General features: G+C 43.7%; 1 protein-coding gene across 1 annotated transcript in view; it reads right to left on the bottom strand.

Annotated features, from left to right (window-relative positions):
- Positions 1-278: 278 nt before the first annotated feature.
- The window catches only part of LOC136579155 (cadherin-19-like), a 176,284-nt gene continuing 157,172 nt past the window's right edge, over positions 279-19,390 (bottom strand). The window contains exons 11-12 of the mRNA XM_066579503.1: positions 6,207-6,455; positions 279-4,940 (exon numbers count right to left, since the gene is read on the bottom strand). Of these exons, the coding sequence (XP_066435600.1) occupies positions 4,519-4,940; positions 6,207-6,455 (671 nt within the window). The 3' untranslated portion in view covers positions 279-4,518. The remainder of the gene's footprint in view (positions 4,941-6,206; positions 6,456-19,390) is intronic.

Here is a 19,390-nt window from a genome sequence, read left to right as displayed (position 1 = left end):
GAAAACTAAAACATTTTTGACACTAGCCCATCAGTAAGGCCAGGATAATGTAGGTGCATGTTTGTACCCATATTACGTATTACAGATTGCGTCACTTTTGGGCATTAGACTTGCAATTGGGCAAAAAATATGTATTATACTTGTGTCCACCTGGTCTAACTTCAGAAAACCTGGTGCTCACAGCTTTTCATTTGTCCATTGATTTGTGATAGTTTTAAGTGAGTGTTTTGATGATGGCAAAAGAAATCAAGGCAATAAAAGTCTGAAACATTTTGATTTTTAATAAGAAAGTACAGGTTTCTGTATAAATAAATAGGAGTGAATATATAAATATACAGTCTTTAAATTGTTTAAAATGTATTATACATAGCAAAGTGTTCTTAATTGGAATCTTTATGGAAATAGGATGTCATTCTTGTTGAAAAAAAGCGAACTGGATGCATGTAATATTGCACATTTGCCCCCTTTTTCTCCACTAATTAGACTTTCATACATAAAAATTCATAGAAATGCTTCAATTTCTATTATTTTCAAAGGCATAAATCTGTCTGTGCTGAGCATTTCTTTTCTATGAACTTGGACAACACCTGCTTTAAAAATATGCATATTCTGTACAATGTACAGTATATGGTGAAGTCAGCAAATATATTGTATGATATTTTAACTATTTTACAATTCTTCTGACAATATATATAGTTTATAAAAAAAAATCATTTTCACAAATAGAGTATTACTGTTTACCCTTGCATCAGCTTCTTATTTTACCAATGCCATTGGGAGACTGTTGGAACATTATTATATTTTATATATTTGGGCTTTTTACAGTATTGATCCGAGAAACCCTTGATAGCAAAAGTGCACTGTGTGTCTGACTCTATGAATATGTATAAGGTCTATTTATTCAGACCTCAACCGTAATTAAGCTCAGAAAAATGCTATTCCTTATGCTGCAAACAAAATGCACTTAAACTTCAGTTACATGCCTTAATTGCACAGAAAGATTGGAAATGTACTTAGCAGTTTTCCTGTTACCAAAGAATGCCCAAAGTTTGCCACTGATCTGAAAAGGACATCTTAAAGGGAATCTGCCACCGCCAGGTAGTACCATAAACTAAATTATAGTGCTGTTCTATGAAGTGAGGGGAGCCGGGGGCGAACTTTCTGTAGTCACCCGCTCCCCCGTTCCAGTGGTGTCTGCTGGTCAGTTTCTTGGTTTTGACCTGTCCATTAGGCATAACATAAACCTCTGACCTGGTAGAGCATAACAGCTGAAACCCTTTTGATCTTGAGATTGAGTAGTTTTGAACCATCAATCAACAGAGTGTTAACCATATTTTCATAAAAAACTGTAGAATATTCTCTTTTGCTAGTTTCAATGACTGTGTAGATGACTGACAGCAATACTTATGTGCGCCACGCATAGCAACATACTATGCATAGCAATTACTTTTGCTATTACAATTATTACTAATTGTGCTTCTAGAGGGGAATATATATGATTAATACGGGGCATCAGATAGAATATGCAGCATTTTTAATTCAGATTACACGTTAAAAAAACCTACAATGCTATATACTACCTTAAAAATAATATGATGCCATGCACCCCTCAATAACAGTTAATTACCACCAGCTTCTACAATTTTACTGTATACTGTATGTAATCTGCAGATGTATGAGAGCGTACCAGGACTGGAGGTACTTTTACACTGAGCGATTATTATTCACAAATGAGACGTCATTCAGTTCTCATTCATCATTCAGTTTCTGACTGCAGCAAACTGACTGGTGTATTATTCAGTGTAAGTAGGCAATCGTTCACTTATGAACGACTGCCTGACTACCGTGAACGGAGTCGGGTGGGCTGGAATGATCCCGTCAGCTCCGCCTCCATTCAGTCAGCACAATCAGCAATGTGTGTTCCTGTGTAAAAGCACATGAAAGTTATGATAACTTTCTGAGCCACAGTTTATTTACACTTTTAATTGCTTTACAGTGGGTTTTGTTGTATTAAGATAATAGAATAATAGTTTTTTAGTGGCTTAAGATAAGATTCCTTTTTTGATAGCAATCACATTAAACTTTGCTGCATCTTTAAGTTCCATTAGCATCTAAAGGCCCTTTTACACACAAAGATAATCGCTTAAATGGCTGAACAATTGAATGAATGGACATTTTTGCATAAAATTACACACATAGTTAATGGCTTGAATCATCTCTATTTCCTTCATTATCTAAAGTAAACTCAGTAGCAGCTGTTTGCTCAGGTGGGTCTGTGTTTATGCGAGGAATTATCTGGCTGGCAGGATTCCATCGGCTTCTCCAAGCATGAGTCTCATTGTGTATGCAAGGCAAACAAACACTTTCCCCTCCAGTCAACAAGCCACTCAAAAGGCTGAACAATTCAAATGGAAAGAATTTTGAGCGACTTGACGATGGTTTTTAAGCGGGCTAAAAAACAGTGTCAAATGACAAGTGAAGGAATACTTCATGACTGTCGCGTATACATGTAACAATTATCATTCAGTTTGACCATTTGAACATGTTTTGAGTGATCATCGTTGCATGTAGAAGAGCCTTAAGGTATATAAGTCCTATTAAGTTCAATAAATAGTGACCATGTATGTGTAGCTAGCTCTACAGAGAAAGCCAAGCAAAAAATCAGCCCTGTTCTTGGGATATGTGAAGGGGCTTAGATTTGTACTAATCAAAGTTTTATGGCATGTTTTACAAAACACTGTTTTGTACAAAACTTGAAAAGGCTACTTAAGTGAAGTTGGCATTCATTGTATTATCATTGGAAATTCATTAGACTACAGGAATTAAATACATTGTATTTAATGATTATTTGAAATATAGAAACATTATATTAACATAATCAGTGGTTAGAACTTAACAGCAAAGCACCGTGGGTCTTATACCAATCAGCCATAATATTAAAACTACTGACGGGTGAATTGAATAACTGATTACTTTATTACATCAGCACTATTCAAGGGGTGAGATATATTAGGCAAAATACAGTCAGTTATGGAAGTTGATTTGTTAGAAGCAGGAAAAATTATCAGGTATAAGAATTTAAGTAACTTTGACAAGGGCGAAATTGTGAGGTCTAGATGAATGGGCCAGAGAATCTCCAAAATAGCAGATTTTGCAGGATATTTTGGTATACAATGGTTAGTACTTACTAAAAGCAACCGAAGGAGAGACAACTGGTGAACTGGCTAGAGGGTCATAGATGCCAATAGCTCATTGATGCACATCAGGAGTAGAAGCTACCCTGTCTAGTCTAATTTTACAACACACTTACTGATAGCTACTGTATGACAGAAAGGTGTCACAGAATAGTCAGAGTGCTGAGCCCTGTCCAATGCACACAATTGTCTACAATGGGCATATGAGCATCAGAATTGGATCATGAATCAGTCGAAAAAGGTGTCCTAGTCTGATGAAACCTGATTTATTTTACATCATGGGGATTTGCAGGTGCATGTGGGAAGAAATGGCACCAGAATGCTGTAAGGGAAGCACGCAAGCAAGTGAAGGCAATGTCATGCTCTAGGCAATATTCTGCTGGGGAACATAGGGTCCTGGCATTCATGTGGATGTTACTTTGAAACATACCACCTACTTAAGCCTTGCTGCAGACCAAGTGCATCACTTCATGGCAATGGTATTGCCTAATAGCAGTGGCCTTGTTTGGCAGGATGAGTTCTGACATATTGCAAAAATTGTTCAGGAATGGTTGGAGGAAGACAAAAGTGTTCAAGATGTTGAGTTGGCCTCCAAATACTCTAGATCTCAAACTGATCAAGCATCTGTAGGATATGAAGGCCCCATCTCGCAACTTAAAAGGACTTAAAGGGGTTTGAGACCCCACAATCCTGAGAAAGGAGGTCTTGGAGGAGGTCCTCACATGGATAGAGCAGTGGTCATACTTTCGTGCCACTGCTCTATTCACCTCAATGGGAGCGTTGCAAATTGCCAAGTACAAATGCTTGAAATAAACAGAGCAGCAGTATGCTTATGTGAACTCTGCTCTATTATTTATATCTTGACACAAAACCTTTAAAACCTCATCTGTTAATGACTTTCTACTAGATACCAAAGGAAACATTGAAAAGTCTTGTCGAGTCCATGCCTCAATCGATCAGAGCTGTTTTGGTGACACAAGGGGGAACTACCCAATATTAAGCAGGTAGTTTTCAAGTTTTCACTGAGCGGTGTATAACTTACAGGACCAACTACATATTTGTATTTCTCAGCTAAAATGTATCTCATTGCTGTAAAAGGCACAAGATTATCATATTGCAAAGCTCAAAAGACTGTTCTTGTATAAATCTAAGTATTATTTTTATTGCAAGCCAAAGTAACTTGTTATAAATTATACAAATTTTACACTGTATGCTGTAACTTCCATAATTCCTTCTAGCGAAAAAAGTCAATATACGTTGTCAAGGATCTCCTGCATGGATGCTCAAGAATTTAAAAAATTGAATAAAAATATTCATAGATATTTTAATAGTACAGATCAGCCTCTGATACATTAGTCTCAGTAAGGCTAAGTGAGCTAAGTGATCCAGTGGGAGAACCTGTGCCTTCCAAGGCATAGCAATGAAGATAGTCCAATGGAAGAACATTTGTGTCAGCATTTGCTTCTTCTAATTTTTCAGATAAGAATTCCTTAAAAATGGCAACATCAGGACCAAGACCCAATGACAATCGATACATACTCTGAATATCAGTTCTGAGTGGCCGCTTTGGCTTCCGTTCTCTCATTACTGTGTGATGTCTAAGTCCAGTAATATCAAAAGCTTCTGTGTCCTCTTCTCCTCCCCCTTCATCATCATACTTGACAATATTTTCTTTTAAATCTTCTCCTTTCTCATTCAGGCTATTCTGATTTTTCCGGCATCTAATGTGCACAAGTAAAGCCAACACTATAGACAAAACACAAAGAGATTATTTCCACACCATAAATGTCATTATGTTGTATAGTGTTAAACAGTATATTCTGTTTTTTAGTGCTGATGAATATTTTCGACTATGCCATCTGTCTGCCACAGGAAACAATGTAAAAAATATAGAATGACTTGCATTCAATATTTTAACAAAACAGAATAAAGCTGTTTTCCCTGTTAAAATATGTTATCATAGCAGTTCTAATATTTGTATATGGCTTCATTTTGGGAAACTGGTGAGTATGAGTTTGATGTCCCTGCAGCATTGCAGGTGGTCATTAAAATCGAAACGGTGTCAAGCCCCTATTTATTACATGGACACCAGAAGATATGATGACAGAGAGCTGCACTTATAAGGGATATTCACTTAAACTGGTGCATTCTGTTCTCCAGAATGGTAGCGAGGATGAGAGAAACCTTTGTCATATCCGGCATCTATTACAGTTATTTCTGAGGAAGGGACGGCGTCTCTAAAACGCATTCAATATTGGCTGTTTTTTAAAAAACCTTTTATAAAGAAGAATCGGGTAAAACTACCTACTTGAATACCATTTCATGAGAGTTGCGCCTCCATGTCTACAAATTTTTAGAATTCCTGTCATCGAATGAAAATTTGACATCTTTGGTACATCACGTAGGGTTTTTCTATGCTGTCAAACAGGTGAAAGGATGGTATCTGAGTGTGTGAGACCAACTGTCAAACATGGAGAAGGAAGTGTGATGGTTTGGGGCTCTTTTGCTGGGTCCAGAGTTGACAACTTGCACACTGGACTAAAAGGGTTACCACAGCATTTTGATATGCCATGCTATACCCTTTGGTGTACAACTAGTTAGTCAAGCATTATATATAAGTTTAAAATTATTTGAAAATCATAATTATACATATGTATTTAGGATAAAGAAACATTTAGAATGGAGTATGCTTATTTTAAGTAAATCAAGTAAAGGGACTACTAGTAGAGTGAAAATTATTAGATCTACTGAACTTTCCCACTCATAGCCTGGTAAATAGTCCAGTACGTATATATTTAAAGATAGATAGATAGATAGATAGATAGATAGATAGATATGTAGGCAGTACGTCTACATATATACATTCACATAAGGAATGAAAAGACAAAATAGTTGAGAAAATCAAAAATTGATTTCAAGCCATATACAATTTACAATAAAATGCCAAATACATTATGTCTTACATTATTGTTAGCAGGTTCACCTAAGGAAAATCATAATTTTATAAATTACCTAAAATTAAAAGGATAAAAACTGAGATGGCAATGACTGCTCCCGAGTTCAAAAAGTAAAATAAAAATCCTCTTTTTCCACACGATTCTGTATTGTTATCAATGCCACAATCACACACTTTAATGGTTAAGGTGCTGGTGCTGCTAAGTGAAGGGGTCCCATTGTCATTTATTATAACTGTCAAGTAAAATAATGGATTATCTTCAGAGCTATATCCATCTTGTGCTGTCAAAATGGTAGCTGTGTTATCTGCAAAAAATTCAAAAACATCTATTGAAGAAAAGTTTAAAAGATACATGTCATTTGTAAATGGAAAAGTCTTACTATAGTAAAATAATCATGTATTTCCTTTTCACTTGTCATAGCACATTTTATACCATTCCATCTTCCAAATGTGTTAAAAACCTTATAATATCTCTATTTTATTTTGTGATTGTCTTATAAAGACATGCTGTATCTTTTCCAGTTCAGGGATAACTCTCTAAAAAGTAATCAAAGTTTGAAACACTCCAAAATGTATGGCAAAAAAATGTTTTTTAACATATCCCAATTTGTACTGTTTACCAACTAGAAGTATATTAAAAACACACAATAGAAGTAAGGGCATTGCAAATACACTCATTGTCGAAAAAATAAGCTCCTGGAAGACGTTTTCAGAATCGAATGAAACTTTATATGTGTTATTGTAATGTTAATGTGATTACACATAGTGTAATGATTACACTATCAGAGTCATAGGCTAGTTTATTGCAGAAAACTGAAATTGAAGGGAGGCTCTAGTACCCTGTTGGTCCACCTCTAGCTTGGATGCAAGATGTAATACGGGCGGGCATGGAGACATACTGGTTCTGTATGTATTCTGCATCATATCGGTCCATATTTGTTGTAACGGAGCCTTCAGATTGTGAAAACTCATGTGCTGTCATAGTTGGTGTCCCAGATGGTCCCATGCATGTTATAATGGTGGCAATGTTGTAGATTAGGGTGGTCCTTATTATTTAACTTTCTGAATGTTTCTCTCCCACCCCCCTATCTCGTTCCAATCAACAAAAAATGATCTGTGCTAAATTTTAGCTCAATCGGACAACTGCAAGTTGACCCTCATCAACCATGAAGTTTTGGAATTTTCGCCCAGAAATTCATTTTTTCACATTAATTTTATCACATTAATTGATTGCCTTAGAACTCAGGGGTGTATGCCATTAGGACCCGGTGATTTGTCTACTTTAATCTTTTTAAGGCGACTTTGCACTTCTTCGTCGATAAGACTGGTGACATTTACTTTATCACTTTTAATTTCATTCGAAATTTAATTTTTCTGTAAGAATATACAGGCAAAAAAACTTTTTAAAAACTTTTTAACTGATCTGCTTTCTCCTTATCCCCCTCAACTATTTTTTGCTCCTTTCTTTTCATTTCCGTTTTAATCTTTTTGCTGTTTATATAGTTGAAGAACAGTTAAGGGTTAGTTTTACTCTCTTTTTTTTTGTAATGACTCTCTCTGTCTTCACCTTTGCTGCTTTTATTTGCTTTTTACATATTTTTTTTCATGCAGCTTTTCTTCAATGCCTTCTTGTTTTAGTAGTTTAAAACATTCATTTTGTTGTTTATTGCCTCATTTACAGCCTTATTGAGCCACATTGGGTTTGTCCTACTAACCCTTTTATTCCTTTAAGGTATGAACGACTAAAAGTGAGTATGTAAGATGCTTTTAAAAGTTTGACCATTGATTGTATGAACTCATATTTCTGAGGACCTTGTTCCTGTCAATAAGCTTCAGGACATCTCTAAGCTGATTGAACTTTGTCTACCTAAAGTTTAGTAGTATTGTAGCTCCCCAATCAGGCTCCCTATTGAAACACTAGTTGAAATTTCTTATATTATGGTCACTATTTCCTAGGTGCCTCCTGACCTGCAGCCATATTATTCTGTCAGGTCTTAGGGATAATATTCAGTCCAAACTAGCCGTCCCTCTAGTTGAGTCCTGCACAATTTGGGAAAAGTAATTGTCTTTCGTTATTGACAGTAACCCATTGCTGATGGTAGCTATTTAAACCAAGCAGAGAAACTGTTGAAGTATGGTGACATGTGCTTGATTTCAAGTGTGGTTGTTCTAAGTGTGTAACTTAAAATTGAGTGGAATCTCAGCTTATTTTATGTGTACTTGTATTTATTTATTTGTGTCCCTCGGACGGAGGGGGATATGCCCGCAGATTTACGCTGCGGGAGTACCGCAGTGGTAAACAAAAAGTCCCCGCTGTTGAGCGTGGAAAAATGAACGTTTTTCCGTGGTCTCCATTATTACTATATTAATGGAGACCTCCACTGCGGAAAAACACAGTGAAATAGAACATGCCATGATTTTTTTTTCCCCGCAGCGGAAATCTGCGCCAGAATCACGCATGTAAGCACTGACAGGCAGGAAAGCTATTTAATAGAACCTAATAGCTGCATTATTCCGCTGTGGATTTCCACCATGGGGAACATGGCAGAAATCCGTCCGTGGCCAGCAGCCTTAATACATCATGTTGAGAGAGTATATTGGGGGATTACATTGTTAGTTTAAAACACATATATTGTTACATTTGAAAAACACATTGCACTGGGGATTAATTAAGGGCGGGGTTACTTAATTAAGGTCTGAAAAATTGCACATGCTGAACTTGCTGGGTCTTTTCCAAACAGAAGATTCATTACAGGATTTACTGCGGCCGATAGCTGATATTTAAACCAAACAAAGCAACTGTTGGAGCGTGACAGCAAATGCTTGATTTCAAGTGTGGTTGTTTTAAGTGTGTTTGACTTAAAATTGGGGAACTTTAGAAGGGAATAACATACCTATTTACTGTTATTTTTAATTTGTATAAATTGCTTGATTTTTATCTGTACTATTCCCGTTTAGAATGTGCTCCATGATTGACAGTGTACAACTAGTGTACAACTTATGCCGTGTCTGCAGTCCTTGCAAAGCTGTTCAAGGGTGCATACTGCTGTAAGAAATGTGAGTGTGTTGTACATTTAGAAGCATAAATCCAATATCTAAATGTGCAGCTTGCTACACTGAGATTTATTAGTTACCTGGAAAGGTGTTTGCTGCTAAATGAGCAGACACTCGCTGGGGTAAATATGGGGATGGATGGTAGTATAGGAGTGCAGGATGAGCAGGCAGCTAGCTGGGTGATAGTTAGAAGGAGGGGTAGAGATAAGAGTGTCAGGAAGGCTAGTTCTGAACTGGTACACCCCAACAAGCTTGCAAAGCTGGCAGATGAGGGAAATGCCATTACAGCATTAGCACTTCTACAGTATGACATGCCCTCTGACTGCCAAAAGGATGTCTGCTCCAGTAAGAAGGGGAATAGGTACGCAGGGCAGGCTAGACTGGTCCTGGTAGGGGGAAACTCAATTATTAGAAGGACGTATAGGGAAATCTGCCATAAAGACCAGGATTGTCAAACAGTGTATTATCTTCCTGGTGCTCCAGTTTGACACACTGAGGATTGGCTTAACATATTGCTGGGAGTGGCTGGTGAGAATTTAACAATCATGGTGCACATTAGGTTCCTGGAGAACGGGGCTGACTTTGCAGCTGGCCACAGGTTCTACCATATGGATGGGCTGAATCTCAATGGGGAGGGTGCAGCTGTGCAGGGACAGAAGATGGATAAAAGGTTCGTCAGGTTTAAGCTTGGGACTGGGGGAGGACAACCAGAAAGATAATGGGGAAGATAGTGTAGACAGTGATCTGGGACAAAGTAATGGCAATCGGACGGGGTTAAGGAACAGGTTAGTAAAGTTAGAACTGGCGAAACAGAGGCTGAACAGACATCTGTCTAGGATGATTTAGTGAATCCTGCATTCAGCAGGGGGTTGGATCAGATGACCCTGGAGGTCCCTTCCAACTCTGTGACTCTATAACAAGAGTTAATAGGGATGCAATTAAAATAAAAATAGCTACATCGTTCCAAACTGTATACTGACTAATGCTAGAAGTCTGACAATAAGGTTGATGAACTCAAACTAATAATGTCTGAGGAAAACCAGACATTATTGTGGAAATAACTGAGACCTGGTTGGATGAAACTGTGACTGGGTAGTTAACCTACAGCATTATAGTTTGGTTAGAATAGTTTTTAAAAAATGGAAAAGGAGACATGTTTATCTTTATGTAAGGTCCTGTTTAAAGTTCACACTATGGTAAGATATATATGAGGTAGATGAACAAGTGGAGTCCTTATGGGTACAGATTAGAGATGAGCGAACGTATTCGTCCGAGCTTGATATTCGTGCGAATATTAGGGTGTTCGGGATGTTCGTTATTCGTAACGAACACCATGCGGTGTTCCGGTTACTTTCACTTCCTTCCCTGAGACGTTAGCGCGCATTTCTGGCCAATTGAAAGACAGGGAAGGCATTACAACTTCCCCCTGTGACGTTCAAGCCCTATACCACCCCCCTGCTGTGAGTGGCTGGGAAGCTCAGATGTCACCCGAATATAAAAGTCGGCCCCTCCCGCGGCTCGCCTCAGATGCCTTGTGAGTTAGATGAGGGACAGTGCTACTGGTACAGGAGCTGCTGTAGGGAGAGAAATAGCAGTTAGTGTAGGCTTCAAGAACCCCAAAGGTCCTTATTAGGGCCACTGATAGCTGTGTGTTGGCTGCTGTTAGCAGTGCCTTTTTTTTTTCTTTCTCAAAATCGCTCTGCAGAGCGTTGCACCCGGCATTAGGGACAGAAGTGTTGGATAGGCAGGGAGAGTGTTAGGAGTGAGTGTAGCCTTCAAGAACCTCAACGGTCCTTTCTAGGGCCATATTTAACTGTGTGCAGTACTGTGCTGGCTGCTGTTAGCTGTGTTGCATTTTTTTTTTCTTCTCAAAATCGCCTCTGCAGAGCATTGCACCCTCCATTGATACTACAGGGAAAGAATTGTGTAGGCAGGGCCACAACACAGTTATTATTCATTGAATATACGCAGTGGGTCCTTTTGGTGTAAAAAAAGGGAAACGAAATCTATTTGTCCTGCCTCTGTCCGTCCTAAGGGCTGTGGACACGTGTGAGCTGCGTGTACAACGTTAAAAAATCAGACGCACCCAGCTACGGTTTACTGCTGGCTTCGCCATTTGCTTTCCTTAATTGGGAAAAAAATACATGCTCTGCCAGAGTTAATAACTCTGCTACCCTCAAGTTCTGTGACACATTAGCAGGGACACAGCACAGTTATTAAACTTAGATTATTCATTGAATATACGCAGTGGGTCCTTTTGGTGTAAAAAAAGGGAAACGAAATCTATTTGCCCTGCCTCTGTCCGTCCTAAGGGCTGTGGACACGTGTGAGCTGCGTGTACAACGTTAAAAAATCAGACGCACCCAGCTACGGTTTACTGCTGGCTTCGCCATTTGCTTTCCTTAATTGGGAAAAAAATACCTGCTCTGCCACAGTTAATAACTCTGCTACCCTCAAGTTCTGTGACACATTAGCAGGGACACAGCACAGTTATTAAACTTAGATTATTCATTCAATAGAGGCAGTGGGGCCTTTCGTTTTCAAAAAAGGGAAAAAATTATATTTGGCCTGCAGTCTTGCGCCAATTTATTTCCTGCCTGTGAAATCAAATCACTGGTAATACAGCATGCTGAGGGGTAGGGGTAGGCCTAGAGGACGTGGACGCGGCCGAGGACGCGGAAGGCCAAGTCAGGGTGTGGGCACAGGCCGAGCTCCTGATCCAGGTGTGTCGCAGCCGACTGCTGCGCGATTAGGAGAGAGGCACGTTTCTGGCGTCCCCACATTCATCGCCCAATTAATGGGTCCATGCGGGAGACGGTTATTAGAAAATGAGCAGTGTGAGCAGGTCCTGTCCTGGATGGCAGAAAGTGCTTCGAGCAACCTATCGTCCACCCGCAGTTCTGCGCCGTCCACTGCTGCAAATCAGAATCCTCTGTCTGCTGCTCCTCCTTCCTCCCAGCCTCCTCACTCCACTACAATGACACCTGCTCAGGAGCGGGAACACTCCCAGGAACTGTTCTCGGGCCCCTGCTTAGATTGGGCAGGAGTGGTTCCTCTCCCACCAGAGAAGTTTATCATCACTGATGCCCAACCATTCGAAAGTTCGGAAGAGGCTGGGGACTTCCGCCAACTGTCTCAAGAACTTTCTGTGTGTGAGGAGGACGATGACGATGAGACACAGTTGTCTTGCAGTGAGGTAGTAGTAAGGGCAGTAAGTCCGAGGGAGCAGCGCACAGAGGATTCGGAGGAAGAGCAGCAGGACGATGAGGTGACTGACCCCACCTGGTGTGCAACGCCTACACAGGACAGGTCTTCAGAGGGGGAGGCACGGGCAGCAGCAGGGCAGGTTGCAAGAGGCAGTGCGGTGGCCAGGGGTAGAGGCAGGGCCAGACCGAATAATCCACCAACTGTTTCCCAAAGCGCACCCTCGCGCCATGCCACCCTGCAGAGGCCGAGGTGCTCTAAGGTCTGGCAGTTTTTCACAGAGACGCCTGACGACCGACGAACAGTGGTGTGCAACCTTTGTCGCGCAAAGCTCAGCCGGGGAGCCAACACCAACAGCCTCACCACCACCAGCATGCGCAGACATATGATGGCCAAGCACCCCACAAGGTGGGACGAAGGCCGTTCACCGCCTCCGGTTTGCACCCCTGCCTCTCCCCCTGTGCCCCAACCTGCCACTGAGATGCAACCCCCCTCTCAGGACACGGGCACTACCGCCTCATGGCCTGCACCCACTCCCTCACCTCCGCTGTCCTCGGCCCCATCCACCAGTGTAGTTCAGCACACCGTCCAGCCGTCGCTTGCGCAACTGTTGGAGCGCAAGCGCAAGTACGCCGCCACGCACCCGCACGCTCAAACGTTAACCGTCCGCATAGCAAAATTCATCAGCCTTGAGATGCTGCCGTATAGGGTTGTGGAAACGGAGTCCTTCAAAAGTATCATGGAGGCGGCGGCCCCGCGCTACTCAGTTCCCAGTCGCCACTACTTTTCCCGATGTGCCGTCCCAGCCCTGCACGACCACGTCTCCCGCAACATTGTACGCGCCCTCACCAACGCGGTTACTGCCACGGTCCACTTAACAACGGACACGTGGACAAGCACAGGCGGGCAGGGCCACTACATCTCCCTGACGGCACATTGGGTGAATTTAGTGGAGGCTGGGACAGAGTCAGAGCCTGGGACCGCTCACGTCCTACCCACCCCCAGAATTGCGGGCCCCAGCTCGGTGGTGGTATCTGCGGAGGTGTATGCTTCCTCCACTAAAGCACCCTCCTCCTCCTCCTCCTCCTCCGCAACCTCTGTCTCGCAATCAAGATGTGTTAGCAGCAGCATGTCGCCAGCAGTCGGTGTCGCGCGGTGTGGCAGCACAGCGGTGGGCAAGCGTCAGCAGGCCGTGCTGAAACTACTCAGCTTAGGAGATAAGAGGCACACGGCCCACGAACTGCTGCAGGGTCTGACACAGCAGACCGACCGCTGGCTTGCGCCGCTGAGCCTCCAACCGGGCATGGTCGTGTGTGACAACGGCTGTAACCTGGTGGCGGCTCTGCAGCTCGGCAGCCTCACGCACGTGCCATGCCTGGCCCACGTCTTTAATTTGGTGGTTCAGCGCTTTCTGAAAAGCTACCCACGCTTGTCAGACCTGCTCGTAAAGGTGCGCCGGCTCTGCGCACATTTCCGCAAGTCCCACACGGACGCTGCCACCCTGCGCACCCTGCAACATCGCTTTAAGCTGCCAGTGCACCGACTACTGTGCGACGTGCCCACACGGTGGAACTCTACGCTCCACATGTTGGCCAGGCTCTATGAACAGCGTAGAGCTATAGTCGAATTCCAACTCCAGCATGGGCCGCGCAGTGGGAGTCAGCCTCCTCAATTCTTTTCAGAAGAGTGGGCCTGGTTGGCAGACATCTGCCATGTCCTTGGTAATTTTGAGGAGTCTACCCAGGTGGTGAGTGGCGATGCTGCAATCATTAGCGTCACCATTCCTCTGCTATGCATCTTGAGAAATTCCCTGCAAAGCATAAAGGCAGCTGCTTTGCACTCGGAAACGGGGGCGGTGGAAGACAGTATGTCGCTGGATAGTCAGAGCACCCTCCTGTCTATTTCTCAGCGCGTACAGGAGGAGGAGGAGGAGCATGAGGAGGATGAGGAGGAGGGGGAAGAGACAGCTTGGCCCGCTGCTGACGGTACACCGGCTGATTGCCTGTCATCCTTTCAGCGTGTATGGCCTGAGGAGGAGGAGGAGGAGGAGGAGGAGGATCCTGAAAGTGATCTTCCTAGTGAAGACAGCCATGTGTTGCGTACAGGTACCCTGGCACACATGGCTGACTTCATGTTAGGATGCCTTTCTCGTGACCCTCGCGTTGCACGCATTCTGGCCACAACGGATTACTGGGTGTACACACTGCTCGACCCACGCTATAAGGAGAACCTGCCCACTCTCATTCCCGAAGAGGAAAGGGGTTCGAGAGTGTTGCTATACCACAGGACCTTTGCGGACAAGCTGATGGTAAAATTCCCAGCCGACAGCGCTAGTGGCAGAAGGCGCAGTACCGAGGGCAAGGTAGCAGGGGAGGTGCGGAGATCGAGCAGCATGTACATCCCAGGCAGTGCAACAGTCTTTAAGGGCCTGGACAGCTTTATAGCTCCCCACCAAGACTGTGTCACCGCTCCCCAGTCAAGGCTGAGTCGGCGGGAGCACTGTAAAAGGATGGTGAGGGAGTACGTAGCCGATCGCACGACCGTCCTCCGTGACGCCTCTGCCACCTACAACTACTGGGTGTCGAAGCTGGACACGTGGCCTGAACTCGCGCTGTATGCCCTGGAGGTGCTTGCTTGTCCTGCGGCTAGCGTCTTGTCGGAGAGGGTGTTTAGTGCGGCTGGGGGAATCATCACAGAGAAGCGTAGCCGCTTGTCAACCGACAGTGCCGACAGGCTAACACTCATCAAGATGAACAAAGGCTGGATTTCGCCAGACTTCTCTTCTCCACCAGCGGACAGCAAGGATACGTAAGCAATACGTAGGCTGCACCCGCGGATGGAAGCTACGTTCTCTCTCACCATCCAAAACGGGGACATTTCTGCTTCATCAATCTGTGTCTAATATTCCTCCTCCTCCTCCTGCTCCTCCTCCTGAAACCTCACGTAATCACGCTGAACGGGCAATTTTTCTTAGGGCCACAAGGCTCACTCAAATAATTTTTCTGAACAATTTTTAAAAGTTTCAATGCGCTTAGAAGCGTTGGAACTTTAACTTGAACCAATTTTTCGGTACACTGGGCTGCCTCCAGGCCTAGTTACCACTTAAGCCACATTAACCAAAGCGATTAATGGGTTTCACCTGCCCTCTTGGCTGGCTATGGCCAATTTTTTGGATGTACATTAGTACTGTTGATACAGCAATTTTTGTGGGCCCTCGCCTACAGTGTAATCAAATGAATTTTTAGCCCACCTGCATTACAGCTGACATTACCTCAGCTGTGTTGGGCAATGCAATGGGATATTTCTATGTACCGCCGGTGGCTTCCTGGCACCCACCCATGCTGTAGGTGCACACAGAGTTTTTACTACATCTGTACACTTGAAAAGAACCCCAGTCAGACTGGGGCATCCAGTGTGGGCCGAAGCCCACCTGCATTAAGCACGACATTACTACCTCAGCTGTGTTGGGCAATGCAATGGGATATTTTTGTGTACCGCCGGTGGGTTCCAGGGAGCCACCCATGCTGTAGGTGCACACGGAGTTTTTACTACATCTGTACACTTGAAAAGAACCCCAGTCTGACTGGGGCATGCAGTGTGGGCCGAAGCCCACCTGCATTAAGCACGACATTACTACCTCAGCTGTGTTGGGCAATGCAATGGGATATTTTTGTGTATCGCCGGTGGGTTCCAGGGAGCCACCCATGCTGTAGGTGCACACGGAGTTTTTACTACATCTGTACACTTGAAAAGAACCCCAGTCTGACTGGGGCATGCAGTGTGGGCCGAAGCCCACCTGCATTAAGCACGACATTACTACCTCAGCTGTGTTGGGCAATGCAATGGGATATTTCTATGTACCGCCGGTGGCTTCCTGGCACCCACCCATGCTGTAGGTGCACAATGAGTTTTTACTACATCTGTACACTTGAAAAGAACCCCAGTCAGACTGGGGCATGCAGTGTGGGCCGAAGCCCACCTGCATTAAGCACGACATTACTACCTCAGCTGTGTTGGGCAATGCAATGGGATATTTCTGTGTACCGCCGGTGGCTTCCTGGCACCCACCCATGCTGTGGGTCCACAGGGAATTATAAATGCATCTGTTTCCACTTGTAAAGAACCCCAGTCTGACTGGGGCATACAGTGTGGGCCGAAGCCCACCTGTATTATGCACGACATTACTACCTCAGCTGTGTTGGGCAATGCAATGGGATATTTTTGTGTACCGCCGGTGGGTTCCAGGGAGCCACCCATGCTGTGGGTCCACAGGGACTTCACAATAGGGAGTTGTACCTACCTGTGTCTATGAATTAAAAACCGCGGTCTGACTGGGGCATGCAGACACCTTGACAGAATGAATAGTGTGTGGCACATAGGTTCCCCATTGCTATGCCCACGTGTGCAGCTCCTGATGGCGGTGGCACAGGATTCTATTTCTCATTGCTTCTGTACAGCATTGTGGGCTATCGCCCCGCCACTTTTAAAGAGGGTCGCTGCCTAGCCGTGCCAACCTCTGCAGTGTGTGCCTGCGGTCCCTCGTCATGGCAGACGCAATTCTAAATAGACATGAGCGTGGTGTGGCATGAGGGCAGCTGAAGGCTGCGCAGGGACACTTTGGTGTGCGCTGTGGGGGGGGGGGGCGGTTGGGCAGCATGTAACCCAGGAGAAGTGTCAGTGGAGTGTCATGCAGGCAGTGATTGTGCTTTGTTGGAGGTAGTGTGGTGCTTAGCAAAGGTATGCCATGCTAATGAGGGCTTTTCAGAAGTAAAAGTTGTTGGGAGGGGGGGGGGCCCACTCTTGCCGGTATTGTGGCTTAATAGTGGGACCTGTGAACTTGAGATGCAGCCCAACATGTAGCCCCTCGCCTGCCCTATCCGTTGCTGTGTCGTTCCCATCACTTTCTTGAATTGCCCAGATTTTCACACATGAAAACCTTAGCGAGCATCGGCGAAATACAAAAATGCTCCGGTCGCCCATTGACTTCAATGGGGTTCGTTATTCGAAACGAACCCTCGAACATCGCGGGAAGTTCGTTTCGAATAACGAACACCCGAGCATTTTGGTGTTCGCTCATCTCTAGTACAGATATATGGAGGAAAAAATAATAATAAAATCTTTATAGGAGTTTTCTATAAACCACCAAATATAACAAAAGCCACCAAAAATCTATAACTGAGGCAAATAGATTTAGCATCAAATCACAATGGGGTAATTATCATGAGGGACTTTAACTCTGGATATATACACTGACCTTGTATGCCAATTCTGAGCAGTGTAGATGTGATTGCAGTAGCTATGAGATAGTAACTAACTCACAATTAGCTCCAGCAGTCATGTCTGTGTGTGAGCCTTTTACCCTCCTCCTTTCCTCCCCCATCACCTCCCTATAAATTTCTATGGGCAGTATAGGCAGTTAAAGGGTGAAGTGGTGGATGGAGTATATCTACCTTCCAGGCTCTTAGTCTGGGCAGGGTGGTGGTCCAGTCCACAACTTCAGCCTGCTTCTCAGAGAACTCAGCTGTAGGTACTGACCCCGTTACTGAGGCATGAAAGACTGCAGCTCTAGGGAGTCAGTTTCTGACAAGCTGAGGAGGGAATACAACCTTAGGCTGGATTCACACGAATGTATATCAGCTCGGTTTTCACGCCGAGCCGATATACGTCGTCTCTCTCTGCAGGGGGAAGGCTGGAAGAGCCAGGAGCAGTGCTCTGAGCTCCCGCCCCCTCTCTGCCTCCTCTCCGCCCCTCTGCACTATTTGCAATGGGGAGAGGCAGGATGGGGCGGAGCTAATTCTCAGAACTTAGCCCCGCCTCCTTTTATTGCAAATAGTGCAGAGCGGCGGAGAGGAGGCAGAGGGGGGGCGAGAGCTCAGTTCCTGCTCCTGGCTCTTCCATCCCCCCCCCCCTGCAGATGAGGACGACGTATATCGGCTCGGCGTGAAAACCGAGCCGATATACGTTCATGTGAATCCAGCCTTACAATGTGGACCTGAGAAAACCTCTGAACCCCCTTCATGGTGTATCGTTGTATCTGCTATTGAATGGACTTTTCTGTTGCTTTACCTGGAGTGTGCTTTAACGAATAAAACTGAAGTAAGTTGTATTAATATTTTAGTCCAGAGTGTCATTGCCACCCCCTGGAGGACTTTGTTACAGCAGTATGAGTCATCCCCTCCTCAACTTCATGTTCTCCATCTTGTTTTCTCTGTTACTAGACATGAACTTCCCTTTACAACGGACAGTATACAGCAAATTAAATGGATGACAGATCCTAGTGGCCTGCTCTATGGAGAATAAGGTGATTTGCACTTTTGCTAGCTGTCACTAGCTATCACATTAGCTATCATATTAACACATATGGTCCTACTAAAATGAATATGAGTTTAGAAAACTCAAGTTCATATATATTAAGAAATTCTAAGTTAATACAGGGGGTCCTGCTCTCATGTACCTGTCCTGTTCTTGCATTTCACACATTTGATTGGGCTCAGTATAGCGCTTAATTTTCCTTGCTATTGCACTTCTGGGAAACTGCCAGGTTTCTCCCCAGATATCCATGCACTGCGAGGGGTACTAGCAGCTGGACTTTTATTGATCAGTGAACCATTTTATAAAGTAGTCATTGCCCAAACACAGAACCCCTTTATGTATATTCTCAAAGGTGAAAAACAATGTTCAAAGACTTCATTAGACCTGCCCAGCCTTTTATTTGAACATCATTTATTTCTATGATGATCATTGCCTTAGAAATCCTGATCTTTGCCTTATAGACACATCCTTATATTTGAATCTCTTTACTAAGTCTTTTATCATTACTATACCATTTGCTTTATATTTTTTGATTGCTAGATCCTTTGTTAATGACCTAAGAAGGCAGAAGCTGTCTAATTCTGATATGTCTCACATGTCTTTATATTCGACAGGTATCTGCCTTCTCTACTGTCATGAACTCTCTTGTCTTCATCTTTAACTGAAATTC

Source organism: Eleutherodactylus coqui, chromosome 9, assembly GCF_035609145.1.
Source record: "Eleutherodactylus coqui strain aEleCoq1 chromosome 9, aEleCoq1.hap1, whole genome shotgun sequence".
Classification (NCBI taxonomy): Eukaryota; Metazoa; Chordata; class Amphibia; order Anura; family Eleutherodactylidae; genus Eleutherodactylus; species Eleutherodactylus coqui.
The sequence above is the reverse complement of the archived record's forward strand: the minus strand, read 5'-3'. Positions and strand labels throughout refer to the sequence as shown.